The 16908-nt window shown below is 34.1% G+C and overlaps 1 protein-coding gene across 1 annotated transcript in view; it reads left to right on the forward strand.

Annotated features, from left to right (window-relative positions):
- LRP1B (LDL receptor related protein 1B) overlaps positions 1-16908 on the forward strand; it is a 2209913-nt gene that overhangs the window by 2001239 nt on the left and 191766 nt on the right. The window contains exons 67-68 of the mRNA XM_025261770.3: positions 4280-4396; positions 11666-11772. Of these exons, the coding sequence (XP_025117555.3) occupies positions 4280-4396; positions 11666-11772 (224 nt within the window). The remainder of the gene's footprint in view (positions 1-4279; positions 4397-11665; positions 11773-16908) is intronic.

Consider the following 16908-nt stretch of genomic DNA (forward strand, 5'->3'; position numbering starts at 1 on the left):
CAATTTCTTAAGAATAATTAGATTAGGATAACCTAACCCTTCAAAAGTAACTTGCTGGAATTTTAGTAAAGGTTTCATTAATTCTGTATATTCATTTAGAGAAAGCTATAGTAATTTGAGTTTTTTAGTCCATGAATATAGATATCACTGCATTTTCTTGGACATATTAACTTTCTCTCAGCAATGCTGTATGGTTTTCAGTATGGTCTTGCACAAACTTTGCTAGCTTTATTCCTGGATATTTGTTGTTTCATTGATACCATTGTAAAAGTTTAACTTTTTGTTATTGTGGATATATATATATATATATATATATAGATATAGATATATAATAAACATATACAATGATGTTGTATCCTGTGCCCTTCCTATTAGGTAGTTAGACATTAGCAACAAGGAAGTGACAGAGGTGAAAGAAACAAGAGGGAGATAATTCAGCTAAGCACCAACTATCTGAGGACCCTCGCTTGGGGGACAGCCAGTTAGGCCCCAACCATCTGGAGACCCTCCTCTGACTTCACCCAGAACCTGTGAAACTCTGGTTGGTTGGTGAGCAACTTATCCTGATAAAGAGGGAGCACAGTATCATAAGAGAAGGCCCTGGGCATTGCATGCCCTGTCTAGACAGGCATGTAACTTCTAGTAAACTCAGACTTAATATATACCAACATTATAATAAAATCTAGCCCCCACACACACCCAAGATGGGTTTTTCTTAGTGAACCAAGGGTAGGGACATGAGCAATAATGAATGAGTTACAGTTATCAGGGCAGTCAATCAAATAGCTATTCCCCGTCTTTCACCCATGATTACGTTCCACCTCCTCATAGAGCAACTTATAAACAAGCTGAAGCCTGTATGCATGTGTGTTTAAGTCACATCAGTCATGTCTGACTCTGAAACTCTATGAACTGCAGCCCACCAGGCTCCTCTGTCCATGGTATTCTCCAGGCAAAAATACTGAAGTGGGTTGCCATGCTCTTCTCCAGGGGATCATCCTGACCCAGGAATGGAACCTGCATCTCTTATGTCTCCTGCATTGGCAAGAGGGTTCTTTACCACTAGTGCCACCTGGGAAGCCCCTAAGCCTTATAGGCGGGCTTGTTTTACTTTCCAGAAACATCCCCACTCTCTCTCTGAGAGTTTATCTATGCTTTAATAAACTTAGCTTTGAGCTTAAGCTTGAAGTGGTAGTTTGCAAATTTTTGTTTCTATTGCAAGGTCCGAGATTGCTGGCTGGGGACTCCAGTTGACTTCCTCTGTTGAAACTCTCTATCTGACACATAGCATGGTAACATTCCAAATTCAGTTATTAATTCAGCAGTTTATAGCTTCCTTTGGCTTCCTTTTGGTATAAGGAGAAAACTAAATCTATCTTTCACCCCTGTTTCTCAGTCCTTATTCCACAAGGCATCACAGAACCAGATTCTTTTCTCTCTTTTGAGAAATAGGCAGTGCACATATAAAGAAGCCCTGTATAGCATATATTACAAACAGTTTTATCTTTTGATGGTCCCTCACTCCACCTTTCTGGGAGGATCCAATTTGTTTCTGAGTATCTACAATTCATATGAAAATGTATTAAACAAAGAAAAGTTTTCAAATATTATATTTGTTTTCTCCAAATTTATAATATCAAAAAATGAAAACACTGTTCCATTTCTATTCAACAATATGAATGAATAGAAAACTCTACATATTGTGAGTATTTTTCTGGAGTATTACAATTTGGAATTATATATGTTCTGTTCTACAATTGGTTTTGAGGTTCAGTGATTTTCAGTATTGGCTGCTCATTGGAATCATTCAGCTTGCTTTAATAAAAATACTGATATGTGGGTTCCACCCCAGAGAATCTGATTTTATTGATATGGAGATGGACTGGGCAGAGGGATTTTTTAACGTTCCCTTGGTGACTTTAATGTGCAGCCAATTCAAGAACTGCTGTTTATACCTATATAGTTTATATAGTTTATATTTGTAATGTTTATAAGCAGTGTCATGGATCAAAAAGTTAAATAGCTTGGAAGCATAAAATTCAAATAACCTTACATAAAGCAATTAACATTTTCATGTGACTCTTTCTGCAATGTCCCAAATGGAAACCTTAGCAATGAACTGTAATGAACTTATTACTGTAACTTGTAAGTGTAAGTCTCTTTCAAACACAAAATATGATACAGTTTAGGGGAGAAAACTTAAAAACCCATTGTACTGATACTCAGTACTGATTGTTAACCTTTTGTAATCATGGAGAATTGCCTGTGTACAATGTAGTACTAAGTCAAATAGTCTATTTCTCTGATCCAGATTGCTTTCTTATATTCTTCTATTCTAAAAATTTAAACAATATTTTAAATAATGCAAGCAACACATGGCAAGGAATAAATAAAACTACTGTTACCTATAGTATTAGTTTTAGAGGAGTTTGTTTTAATTTCCAAAATGAAGTAACTAAATAGTTCAGTATCAGATACAATATCTTCAAGGGTTATTTAAATTCCAATATCCTAGCATGTTGCTTGATTGAGGCATGCATAATGCTACATTAGAACTTTTGTAAATTTTAGACCAATTTTTGAATCTGAAGTTAGGTATAGAGCACAGGCAAAAAGGATATATTATGAAACACAGTACTCAACACAGTGACACAGTTAAATTCTGAGTAATCATTACCAGACAGGCAGGTATGCAAGCAGGATGGAAGAGGGGGAGGGGAGTATTAGCTCTCTCTCTGTCAGTATGCATATATTTATTAGGCTATATCTAATACACACATATTAGTAAAACAGTGCATTTGAGGTCTATCATGAGAATTTCTACAAATAAGTAAAATGTTTCTGGAGAAGGATTGGATAAAAATTCCTCCTTTGCCATCTAAGACCTTTGTAAAATTGGAGAAATCAGTTAAACTCTTAAGATTTACTTCTCATTTACTTAAATGCATGTAATAATACTTCCTAGGAATGTTATGAAGATTGAGTGTGATCATGTTTATGAAAATCCTTACCCAGCAGGTGGTCTGGATCTTCAATATATGATCATTTCCTAATTTTCTTAATTAAACCTAAATCACTTTTGTTTTCATAATATTATTTAAATCTGAATTTTGTAAAATGCAATTTGCAGTAAAGAGTAGCAATGGCCACCAAATAGCTTCTCCTCTACCTTAGTAAATTTATTTTACCAATCTCAATCATTTTAACACTTCACTATCCATCTCTAACATGGCTGAGGGAAAAAAAAAGAGTTGATCTAAGTATGTGAAAGGAAAATTTTAAATTGTGCATTGACATCAATACTCTTATTATTTTATGTACTTGAATTTATATCATCTTGATGCTTTGACCTTGCTAACGTGTTTCATAGATCAAAGATGATATTATCACTTAGAGAACGTGTTAGAATTCTAGATCTACTCAATCACAATTTCCATTTTAGCAAAATTCCCAATAATTAATATATACACACATTACAGTTTAAGAAGCAATGGAGTAGACTATAAACAGTTGGATATTAGTCATGAAAATTTTTAAATATCTGATCCAAACTTTGCATAAACTCTTATTATGTAAATTTTTATTCTGGATCCTATGGACACAGTTAGATTTTTTGTAAAGAACAGCAAATCAGGAGTCAATGCACACTTTTTTTTTTTTTTAATTAGCTGTGTTATTTAGTGGTAGTGAAAATGCTTCAAGTTCTTAAACTTCTAAGAATATCTGCCTTAGCATTTGTAAAGTGAAGGGCTAGTTAATACATTTCATGATACTCAATGGGATTATTTAGAGGTTCAGATACGCTGGCACTTTAACAATTTATAAGGTCTTTACTTAGGCACTATTGTAATCTATACATTTAGGTCAGCTGACCATAGGTAAATTTTGTATAAGAACTTCTAAAGAAGGAAAACAGGATGGCAACCACACAGTTTGGTTAATAACTATTTCTTTATGGCTGCTACTTTATAGCAAAAATAGAAGATGGCTTAGAGAAGGAGTATCTTAAAGAGAAGGATAGTTTTCAATAATGTTGATCTTTATTTTTATTGACTGATTTGTGTTGAGTGGATGGTCCAATCAGTTGCTTTGTAATTAGCTCACAATGAAATATTAGTCAGAATTTGCCTTCAATTTTTCCTAGGAATGCTTCTCAGTTAAGAACTGACTTGAGGTCCTAGGAAATGTCATGTCCCCTGGATTCACACGGCAATGAGGACACCGTGAGGGATATCTTTATGGAAGCCAACAATGCAAATTCTGGTTCTTTCCATTACAGATAAAAAGACTTGTGGTCCTCATGAATTCCAGTGTAAAAACAACAACTGTATTCCAGATCATTGGCGGTGTGATAGCCAAAATGACTGCAGTGATAATTCAGATGAAGAAAACTGTAGTAAGTAACTCTTGCTTGAGAATGTTGCAAGCTTGACAGCCTATTCAATAAGCAGGATAGCAATTTTTAGTTTAGTTAAGATATGAATTTGAATCTGTCTTGCAGCTCACATTTTTATACATATATTCACATTTGAACAAGAATATTCAGACTAAATTGACCTGAATCTCAAATGGTAGAATTATTGAAATGGCTCATCCTGGGAGTTATTTTCTTACAGTTATCAGAATTGGTATAAAAGTATCATGAGGTTTAATGCAACCCGTTAGTATGCAATGAAGGAAACCCTTGATGCAAGTTCATAGAAAGAGCTGAATGATGTGGAGACACAAAACAGATCATTCTTTAACCGATGGTATTCATTTTATTTCAGTCTCAAATTCATTTACACTACAAATTCACCCATGAGCATCTTTCAGTGAAATATCATTTATTCTCTCTGGAGTGGTGAACACCATATGTATTCAGGATGCTTTTCTCTGAAAATAGAATAAAGCAATTTTCATCATCTGCCTTCTGCATTTTTATGTAATAAGTTTAAAAAACATTAATTAGCCAGCAATTTTATTTTCTAAAAAGCATGACAGTATGTAAAATTGTGACAGTATCTATCTTCTAGCATTCATTTCTGAATGTATTTCTTAGCAGCACTTTCTTAAACGGCTGTTTAAACAAAAAGGCAATATAATCATGTTCAAAGTAAGACAATAATCAAATTCCATTATTAAATATTAACATTCTTCTACTTCCCAAAAGAGTTTTATGATAACAATAATATCTACTTTATACATTGGATTTAGAGCATTCATTTCCCATGATGCAGGAGACAAAATAGGAACTGTTATATTAAAGTGTTGGGATATATTATATAAAAACATACAATTAGTGGAATCACAGCCTTAATAAACCACTTGGATATTCAGTTTGCAAAATATCAGCTAATGGTTTGAGTCACTTTCAAAAGTTAATCTGACCAGTATTTGAGGATCAGGGACCTTAAGTATGCAATCTCTGGATAATTATGATTATGAAATACTTTGAATATAGAAACCTTTATTACTCCATCTTCATATAAATATCTCCCAACTGATTATACTCTTTAGAAAGGTAAAGTGCATTGCAGAGATTTATTAGAGTGTTCTAGATTTCTTTAATCATTAATTAAAAAAAAATTATATAGCAGTTCTCAGATTCTGTCCAGTGATTAAAATAAAGATCTAATGGTGGTAAGACTAGAGGAGTGATTTCAAAAAAGAAACAATTATGTATATACTTCTTATTTACTTTAATTTCATTTCAGAGCTTAAATACACAGATTAGCTACTCAGCTTAGTTTTGGAAAATTTAGTGTTAATTATCAATGTTATTTTGGCTTCCCTGATTGCTCAGTTGGTAAAGAATCCACCTGCAATGCAGGAGACTCTAGTTTGATTCCTGGGTCGGGAAGATCCGCTGGGGAACAGATAGGTTACCCACTCCAGTATTCTTGGACTTCCCTTGTGGCACAGCTGGTAAAGAGTCTGCCTGCAGTGCGGCAGACCTGGCTTCAATCCTTGGGTTAGGAAGATACACTGGAGAATGGAAAGGCTACCCACTCTAGTATTCTGGCCTGGAGAATTCCATGGACTGTAGAGTCCATGGGGTCACAAGAGTCTGACACTACTGAGTGACTTTCACTTTCCTAAATAATATACCTGAAAGGAAGCATCTGTGACTAAAGGATATTGAAAACAAGAGAAGGATGTGGAAAGGCAACATGGAGACTCACATCTTGGAAGACCCTTTATTTAAGTGGTAATTTAAATGGTGTGAGAAGTTAGGTTGCTGTTTTAATGAGACAGGAAGGAGAAGAATGAAGGGCAGAGAGAGCTGGTTTCTGAGTCTCCTGGGGTTTCCTAAGTGGCCAAATATGATTTTGGTGACATCTCCTAAAAGTCATCTTTTGATGCAAGAAAGCTAGGAGAAGGAAAAATTGCATCTCACTTGTCACCATGGAAACTTAGTGATAAATTACTGTAGTCACAGAGCCCTTAAGAAAAAGCAAGGGAATAGACTGCAGTATCAAGCAGTGCAGTATAAAATACCCAATTATGTGTGGATCTCTTTTAGTTCCTAAAACAAGCAATATTGATGAATTTGCCAAGAAAAGATGGCAGTGAATGAGAATGAAGCATATTATAGTTGTGACATGGAAGAATAGAAGGTGTATGCAGGATAAAGGTCAAAGTAGATAGCATGTTAAACATGGAAGAATATTTAAGCGTAAGGATCAAGGGTTGTAGATCATTAAGTGGTGTTTGAATATACCATCTTGACTAAGCCAGAAAAATGGGAAGATTTAAGCATTGAAAATGCCACCAGTTCTACATAGACAGAAGCTGAGTCTCTGAAAAATAAGAAAACACAATATATCTATAGGGAGCACCAAGAGATTAGTCCTATAGAAGTCAGCCTTAGAAAAATATACTGTTGCTGTATTAAAGTGCTTTCAAAATATTTCTAATGCCTTATTATATATTGAAACTATTAAAATAATATGTATATAATTACAACAAAACTGTTATCATTATATACACATGATATAATATGTATTGTAATTATGACTACATATTATATACATCTCATAATTTTATATATAGTTATATATAGATGACAACAGTATGCTCAAGAGGGCAGTGGTATCATGTTTTCTAAATGTCATTAGTCAAAGATATGCATTTTAATCCACATTTGTCATTTATTGTTAGCCTTTATTAAGTAGTGAAACATACCAGAGAGAGTTAGTCAGTGTTATACAATAGCAACATGTTTTTTTTTAAAGGCCCACATGCTATTATGCAAAATTCACTCACATTTGATTGTCCCATTTATTTATCATATGTATCTGAATTCCTATTTAAATGTCTGAAGATCGTTGAAGAAGTAGAACAATGTCCCATGATCTGCACAGTGCCTGACACATATTTATAATATTAGCAATTTACTATAAAATTTGCTTTTGGGCTTCTTTGTTTATGAATCTCTTATAATGAATTAACTTTTTAAATTGAGTTGGAAATATTCCAGGCATAGATATGGAAAGAGTTGGAATAGCAGCAGAGCAATTAACTGCCAGCTATGTTTTAGTTTAATATGCCTTCTAATTTTTTATATCTACATAGGATAATTAGCCCATTGTCATTTCATCATCTAATGATGATCATTTCCCTTGTTAAGTGTTCAGCAGGGACATTTTACTTCAGCAATGATTTCTGCTCTTAAAAATAAGAAAATTTCATTGTTATTGAAGTCATTTAGTAATCTGGAGCAAAGGTTTGGAAATACTTTTAAAATCTCAACATCTGTACTATTTTCATCAGCAACAAATATATATGGTATGTCTGCCATCCAAGTAATTGATGTACAAAATAAAATTATTTCATAACTTTGCATTATTAAAAAGTAACTGGCACTCCAATGGATTTTAAAGTACCAAATAATTTGATCAACTAGATATAGGTTTATGTAGAGACAAGCTGCATCTGCCTTATTTGAATTTCTAGTACTTTCACACTGAATTTGTATCAGAAGATTATTTGTATAGCATGACAGTTATACTAATTGTATTCTAAAAATTCTCCTCAGATGCTCACACTCACACTGATACAATTTTTGAACTTATCACCAAGAGTTTATGATAATATACTGAGTAGAGAAATTGGAGTCTGAAAGATTTATTCTCTGCCACTAACTCTATGGCTTTGAAAGTTGCTTTTATTTTCTGACTATAGCTTCTTAGATCTTGTGAAGTCGTCTCCTATAGCTCCTTTCAATTCCGAGGCAGGATGTTTATGCCTTCACTACTATCAAAGGGGGTGACCAGTTTATACGATACCCCTATTTTTTATCCTTATTATAGAATCCAGATCAGCCTTCTGAAACATGCTCTGTAAAGGCTCCTTGGCTGTCAGTCTAGCTTGTTTAGATGAGATTTATGAAAAACCTGGTTATTCCTTCACGTATGGGATTCCCTATCTCCTTTGATCTCAGGAATAGGTAATATCAGACCAAGGTAGTGTAGGAAGAACATTTTAGAAATATTGGGGAAAATGCCACATTCAAATTTTCTTTCCAAAGGGGTTATGTTCCAGGTATAGTCATTTTTTGGTTCTTTTCCACAAGAAAAATGCTATTGTGCCAAGTTCTAAAAATTCATCCTTTACTTTATCCTGAAAAGATTAAAGGCAAAGTAAACGATAAGAGAATACAATAACTTAGGATCTTCTCTGATAGCAAAATTGCATTTTCCTCAAGAGAGAATTTCTTTTTGAGAGAACTAGTGGGAAAAGATTCTAAGGCATTTAGATGAGAGTTAGAAACACATTAGCTACCCCACTCCTTGATGACATTTATGTATATATAAATAATTCAGGATTATTTTTTTCTGGCATTTTTTAAAAAACATGGTAGCACATACAGAATTTCCATTTGTACTGAAAAATGCTTTTCTAAGCAAGTCTCTCAGTTCCTTTACTCCCCTATTGGAACAGAATAATTAAAAATGTTAAAGCAAGTCTCTATAGATCAAATATTCTGTGGATTTTTTGGGCAAATACCTTGATCTACTGGCTATACAATTTTATTTATAACCTTGAACTAACAACATCCAGCCCTGCCCATAGCAGAGTGTGTAAAAGCCTGTGAGGCCATTGCTGTTTATCATGTGCTAACATGATAAACACACTTGTTCTTAATTAGAATAAAAGCAAATGAGAATATTAAAGGAAGAATTATCATGTTTCAATACCCTCAAATCATGAAATTAAAGATTGTACTGCTGTTTTTAAAATATCTAAATATAATATATTTTAAATGCACTCTGTTTAGTATTTAATATCCAATGTTATTCACCATTATTCAAAAATTGAGCATCTATTTATTTATTTTACTAGAATTTATTTTCCCTGAGAATAAAACCACGTGTGTCTGCAAATGGAAAGAGAGTGAAACAGATTCAGCATGGGTGGATACAAAGAGGAAAAGGGTTTTCTTTTATTATTACTGTAAAGTAAATCGACATTGCTAGCTGTGTGCCTTGGACAATTAACTTGACTTTTCAAGGGCTTTAATGTCAATCCCTGTAATATGAGAACACTTATTACTTCCTTAGTAGTATGGGAGGCAATGATATGGCTTCGCAGTAAAAATACAGATCCCGGTGTCAGGTTATCTAGATTCAAGTTTAATACTAGCTCTTTTACCTGCTGGGTGATTTGGAGTAAGTTTTTTTCCTCTCTCTGCTTCAATTTACTCATCTAAAAAAGGGTCCAACAATAGTATCTACCTTATGTCATTCCCTTCTCCGGGGGATCTTCCTGACCCTGGGGTCAAACCCAGGTCTCCTTCTTGCACACAGATTCTTTAACCGTCTGAGCCACCAGAGAAACCAACCTATCTTACAGAATTGTTAACATTAACTGATGAGCTAATTCAACTATTTGGCATTATCTTCACCTAGTGCCTAACAGCAAACAAAATATCAGTAGCTAGTTCAGTTCAGTTCAGTGCAGTCGCTCAGTTATGTCCCAGTCTTTGTGACCCCGTGGACTGCAGCACGCCAAGCCTCCCTGTCCATCACCATCTCCCGGAGTTTACCCAAATTCATGTCCATTGAGTCGGTGATGCCGTCCAACCATCTCGTCCTCTGTCATCCCCTTCTCCTCCTGTCCTTAATCTTTCCCAGCATCAGGGTGTTTTCAAATGAGTCAGCTCTTCACATCAAGTGGCCAGAGTATTGGAGTTTCAGGTTCATCATCAGTCCTTTCAATGAACACTCAGTAGCTGGTATTTTTTTTTATTATTGTTGTAGTTATCAATATTACTATTAATTAAGTTGTTTTTAAAATTAAAGTGTCATATATATGAATATAGTACAAAGACTAAAAGAGAAACTGTTCTTGTCATGCTGTCTAAACAAAGGAGTATTTAAAAATGAGGGAGACCCTCCACTTAGTGGCTCTTTTTCATTCTATTGATAAGCATCTTATCTTATTCATAGCCAGAAGTTCACATTTTTAAAATAAAGACCCAGAGCAGAACAAAATGTTCAATACATATTACATTTTTCAAAGTTCTTCCAGTGTTCTCAGAAGGGATATTTATATAGAAATGTAAGAGCCTTCATGATATCAAACATTCATATGTTACCCTATAGCGAGAACCCGAGTGATTGCATAGAGTGATATTTAAATACAGGCTGAATTATGCACAATTTTTATGTAGAAATTATGCTTCATATGAATATTCTTTAAATTTTATTCCTGTTGCCAATTTCTGTTTTACCTGAACAAGAATATTATTGTGTGTGAAACAGGACGGTTGTAAATACAGTTAATGAGAGGGGGAATGGGGGTCTCTCATCATGCCAGATATCAGTTCTGTTTAGAGAATCAAAACCAAGCAAGAGGTGACGGTCAGCAGTTATACTGATTACTTGTTAGGGAAAATTTCTGCACTCCTGCTTCATTGTCCAGATGAAACATATCCCGCATAGTAGTTGAGCCAAATAACAAGTCACAATATTTGGCTTAGGTCTTATATGGAACATGGTGAAGCATAATTAAATTAACAGTTAGCAAATTATCTGAAATGGCAGGTAAATGAGGTTAAGGCATAAGCAAATAACTGCATAAATAAATAGGCAGTTTTCAAAAAAGAATCTCCTTCAATCATGTCCAATAATATCCCCACATATCCTTTTAGTTCTAGGAGCTCTGAATTTTCCAGGTACAGAACTGAAGAAGTAGAAAGTCATTAGAATACATAATAAAAAGCCATGAACCAAAGTTTAGACTCTTCAGTTAATAAATAGTCCTGTGTACCCATAGAGAGTAACAAAATGTCTTGCATCCTTTAAGTAAATGCATAATATGATTTAGAATTTCAACTGGAAAAATTGTTGTTTTACTTTAATATGTAGATTTTTATGCCTTTTCTTTTACTTTGCTACTGGATTTTCATTAAACAGTAAGCTATTTATCTTTTGCATTTTTTTCAATTTGTATCTAATGCCACTTTCTATTCATGACTTCAAAAATAAATTTGAAAAATCATTATATTATATACCACAGATGCTTCATGAAATGCTTCTCTTTTTTTTTTATAAACAATTTATTGGTTCTGCCTGGCTAACTTCTTTTTTCTTAATGCTACCTCACGTGGTATGTCATATAAATTTTAGAATGAAGTTGCATGTAATAGAATAAACTTGTGCTATTTTTCTGTCCCCAGAGCCACAGACCTGTACACTGAAAGATTTTCTCTGTGCCAACGGGGACTGTGTTTCTTCAAGGTTTTGGTGTGATGGAGATTTTGATTGTGCAGATGGCTCGGATGAGGTAGGCATTTTTGAGAAATCAAACAAAAAATAAAGTGGTTCCTTAAAATTTCATTCATAATTATTATTCCATTCAATGAGTGTGACAGGGACAGCTTTGAATGCACTTTGCTTCTGACACACTAAGATATGTATTATATCTATGCTCTGCGCTGCACACATCCAGCACAGGGAATAGCTCTTGTGCTACTATTGACAGTTAATTTTATAGTCTGTTTTACCTCAAGTAGTGAATGGCTGGATTGGGAATAAGATGTTTGGAAACCCTATTCCCTATAGCTGATGCCTTTGCCATCTGTGAATTTGTTCGTAAATTTGCTGCAGTATTTATAGCCAGGACTAATATTTTTATGCATTTTAAACAGTTTCTTCTCCCCAGACTCCTTCTTCAGTAGATATAGTCTTACAGACTTAGATGTGGGTCATCAATTTTTATGAAACCCAGATTTAGCTTTGCCTAGATGATGACTCACAATCCATTTATAATAAGTTCTATGTACACACAGTTAAGAAGTTTAGAATATAGATCAGTCTTATGGACTCTGTGGGAGAGGGAGAGGGTGGGGAGATTTGGGAGAATGGCATGGAAACATGTATAATATCATGTATGAAACGAGTCGCCAGTCCAGGTTTGATGCACGATACTGGATGCTTGGGGCTGGTGCACTGGGACGACCCAGAGGGAGGGTATGGGGGGGAGGAGGGAGGAGGGTTCAGGATGGGGAACTCAGGTATACCTGTGGCGGATTCATTCTGATGTTTGGCAAAACTAATACAATATTGTAAAGTTTAAAAATAAAATAAAATTAAAAAAAAATAAAGAAGTTCAGAATTTCTCTGGATAATTCTGTAATCTCAGGTTGTGCTAACATTATATAAACCTTCACACAATTTATCATTTATGCATCTGTGTATTGGGGTTTCAGATATTAATTACTCCGTGATGCTTTAAAAAATAATACATGGCACACAGTAATAGTCACTTTACATGGTTTTCTCAGTTAGTGATTTTTCATGTTACTATCAGGAATGCAGCACTTGTACAATCAAGTCCAGCCACAGAAGGGAAAATAAGGTCTCTGGTCCTCAGTGGCCACCATGGCTCCTCCTGACACACAATGACTGCCTAGACTTCTGCTACTCTGATTGACACAAATATGTACTCAGCCTCAAAAAGGGCCTTCCACTGACTATCGACTTGGGAAGAATCTTCCCAGGTGCTCTGGAGATTTCTGTGTTTCAAGTTCAGCTTCCTTAAGTATCTACTGATTACTTGCCTCTTCAGAAGACCCTGAAGGTCTCTACTAGTTATAGAATCCACACAAACCAGATATTCCCCAACCTTCAGGGAGTCTTATCAAGATTGGACAACTCTTCTCCATTCTCTCACTATTTTGGAAAAGTCCCCCTAATCATGTACAAGTCTAGATTTTGGAACCTAATGCACTTTATTTCTCACCTGAAGGTCTGAAACCTTAAAACTTGAGGCTGCAAAGGTCTCTTAGGAGAAGGTGAAAAATATTACTTCTGTTGATTGGGCTAGTCACAAAACAAGTCAAACAAAATTTTTAAAAATCCACAGAGAAGTTAAAGTCTTACAATTCCCAGCTACATATTTACTTAGTATCTATATTTATTCAGAATTTTATTAAATTTTTCACAATCAGGAAAATATATTTCATATAAATTCTTCCATACCATTAAAATGTTTTGTGTTTGTTTTCTTTAAAAATGTATATATAGTCCAACAGCACCATGTAATTGTGAAACATCAAAAGGTGGGGATATATTACTGAAGGCTTGTGATTTCATCTTGCATGTTTTTCACTAGATGTCCAACATACATAAACAAAATTAAACACTTCTTTTTTCTAAATGTTATTCATGTGAAAGTAGACATCCTTATCCATGCTGTTTCTCTCATGCTATAAGTTAATGGATGCAATTCTTGGTGGCTGAATATATCTCCACTATCCATATATTTTTATGCTAATATCCCTAGGGAATGAAATTAACTCTCTTAAAGGTAGTCTTTCTCTACATTTATGGACTTTTGATACTGTCTATATGTAATTAAGTGGCTAACATTACAGGCAGTTGATTTCTGTTTCCTTTATAAAATCTAGAATGACAGGTTGCATTGTCAACAAACAAAAAAGTGAGCTGAACAGATGGCTAGAAAGCATAATTACATACAGGATATTCTTATACTGGGAACAAAAGAGAAAATTGTAAGGATTACTTTTTGTATGAATGTTAACTGAATTACTTTGTTAATTTTCAGCCAAAACAATAAATCAAAAACTTGGATCAATGTAATTGTGTATCAGGTTAGTGGCAAACACAGAGAAGAACTATTTAAAGTGAATTTAAAATATATTTGACCTCTGTGTCCAGTATAACATATTGTAAGAACCAAAAGAAATGCAAAAGAATCTTAAATTATATTCATACATGTGTTTTTTAAATAACATTGGTTTTGCTGATTTGAAATTTGTGTCTTAGAGAGTACAATAGTTCCAATGTAAAATTATTTTAAAATTACTAACACTCAAAATTTTTAAGTAAAATAAAGGAGATATGAATGTAGAAAAAATACAAGTAAATAAAAACCCTGTAATTAAATTCAAAAGTATCAGCTTGAGATCTTGATTTATTTTTCTGTTTTTAAAAATATGTTTTTGGCTCTGCCACTGAAAAATCCTAAAACCAATGACATCCCAGTTTTAAAGACTATCTCTAGCATTCATATCATGACCTCTAACTACATTACCCAATTAACAGAATCAAAACTCCTTTGAGAAATGTTTAATTCTAGATCTGTGAATGGAAATTGACAAAATGAGCCACTAACATCTTGTAAAGCCAGAAAACAAGACTATTGGGATAGTGTCCAAAATACATAGGAGCAAAATTGCAGGGTTTTCTACATACAAAAGGGACAATTTGAGCCTTAGAAAGAAAATAAAAAATGACTGTAATGTATTGAAATATAATAATGTATACAAATATATGAGTTGATAATAATATTTAAAGAAAAAGCTCAATTGTTACTTTGGAGGTTTCTAAGTAACTTTATTAGTTAGAATTATAAGTATTTACTTATAATTCTAATAAATAGTATTTATTTATTAGATTTCTAGTATTATTATTATTAGAATTTTTAGTATTTACTTAGCCAAATTCAGAATGTGAGACATTCTATAGAGCAAATGACCTGTTTTTCCCAAGTAGTAAATGGCATTCAAAAAAGAGTTATACATTAAAAGAAACTCAAATCAAATTCAATGTATAGGTTCTTTTAGATTTTTCTTTTATCAAACAGTATTTTTCTACAGTTGAGAAAATTAGGAAATTTTTAAAATGGAATGGGAATAACTTTAAAAATTTCTATTAATACCATCATAGTATTAATTTTCTGAAGCTATTGTCATTATGTTAAAGTTCAAAATATAAATAAACTGGGAGAGAGGCTTATGAAACATGAATAGCTAAGTGTGGATAATTGTTAAATATGCATGATGAGCACATGGGTTTTATTATTCTGTTCTCTCTGTTTTTCTGTGTGTTTTAAGATGTCTAAGATAATGATTAAAAACCCCACAAATATAGACACAGACACATGCATCAACTATATGCAGTATATTATAAATTAAACTCTTCTGATGGTAGAAAAAATATCTAGAAGTATTACCTTCTGTGTTATTATCAATACAAATAGAACAGTGTCACTGACTATTGAGCTCCTTTACTTGAATTAGCCCTATTGCTGAGAAAAACATTAATTAATTCTACAAATTATACTGAGCAGTTATTATAATCATTGCATGATATCAGGTTCTAGATTCATAGACACTATTTCTATCCTGTGTATATGTGCGGGTACATATATGCTGTTGCTTTAGTCGTGTCTGGCTCTTTGTAACTCTATGGACGGTAGCCAGCCAGGCTCCTCTGTTCATAGAACTCTCCAGGCAAGAAGACTGGAGTGGGCTGCCATAAATTACATAATATTTTAATATATATTCCTCATTTTCTACATTTGCTACTTCATTCATTCGATCATCTATTCAGCAAATTTTAATGGAATACTTACTTCTTAAATGTCCCAGGTACAGTAATGGACATGGAAAAGGAAAGTGGTGAACAAAATCTGAAATTACTTCCTCATGACCAGTACATGGGCTATTTTTCCAATGTCATTCACCATTACATAGCTCACCCCTTGGATACATCACGTTTCTATTTATCCTTATGTGTGAAAAATCTTTTCTTAGTTTCATTCTGTTTAAAATTCCTCTGTTAAGTCTTTCTTAAAACCCTTATGAACTCATGTTTTTAAAGCATATTCATTTATTTTGACAGTATATTTTATTGAAATTGTTGGTTAAAATGCTGGTCTTCTCTATGAGTTTACATGGTCCCATCACTTCATGGGAAATAGATAGGGAAACAGTGGAAACAGTGTCAGACTTTATTTTTGGGGGCTCCAAAATCACTGCAGATGGTGATTGCAGCCATGAAATTAAAAGACGCTTACTCCTTGGAAGGAAAATTATGACCAACCTAGATAGCATATTTAAAAGCAGAGACATTACCTTGCCAACAAAGGTCCGTCTAGTCAAGGCTATGGTTTTTCCAGTGGTCATGTATGGATGTGAGAGTTGGACTGTGAAGAAGGCTGAGCCCCGAAGACTTGATGCTTTTGAACTGTGGTGTTGGAGAAGACTCTTGAGAGTCCCTTGGACTGCAAGGAGATCCAACCAGTCCATTCTAAAGGAGATCAGTCCTGGGTGTTCATTGGAAGGACTGATGTTGAAGCTGAAACTCCAGTACTTTGGCCACCTCATGTGAAGAGTTGACTCATTGGAAAAGACCTTAGTGCTGGGAAGTATTGGGGGCAGGAGAAGAAGGGGACGACAGAGGATAAGATGGCTGGATGGCATCACTGACTCAATGGACATGGATTTGGGTAGACTCCGGGAGTTGGTGATGGATAAGGAGGCTTGGTGTGCTGCGATTCATGGGGTCGCAAAGAGTCGGACACAACTCAGTGACTGAACTGAACTGAACTGAATTTACCAAATACAGGGAGCAATCATCCTTTTCATTACTTTATTATTTAAGAAACTCTTGC

Source organism: Bubalus bubalis, chromosome 2, assembly GCF_019923935.1.
Source record: "Bubalus bubalis isolate 160015118507 breed Murrah chromosome 2, NDDB_SH_1, whole genome shotgun sequence".
NCBI lineage: Eukaryota > Metazoa > Chordata > Mammalia > Artiodactyla > Bovidae > Bubalus > Bubalus bubalis.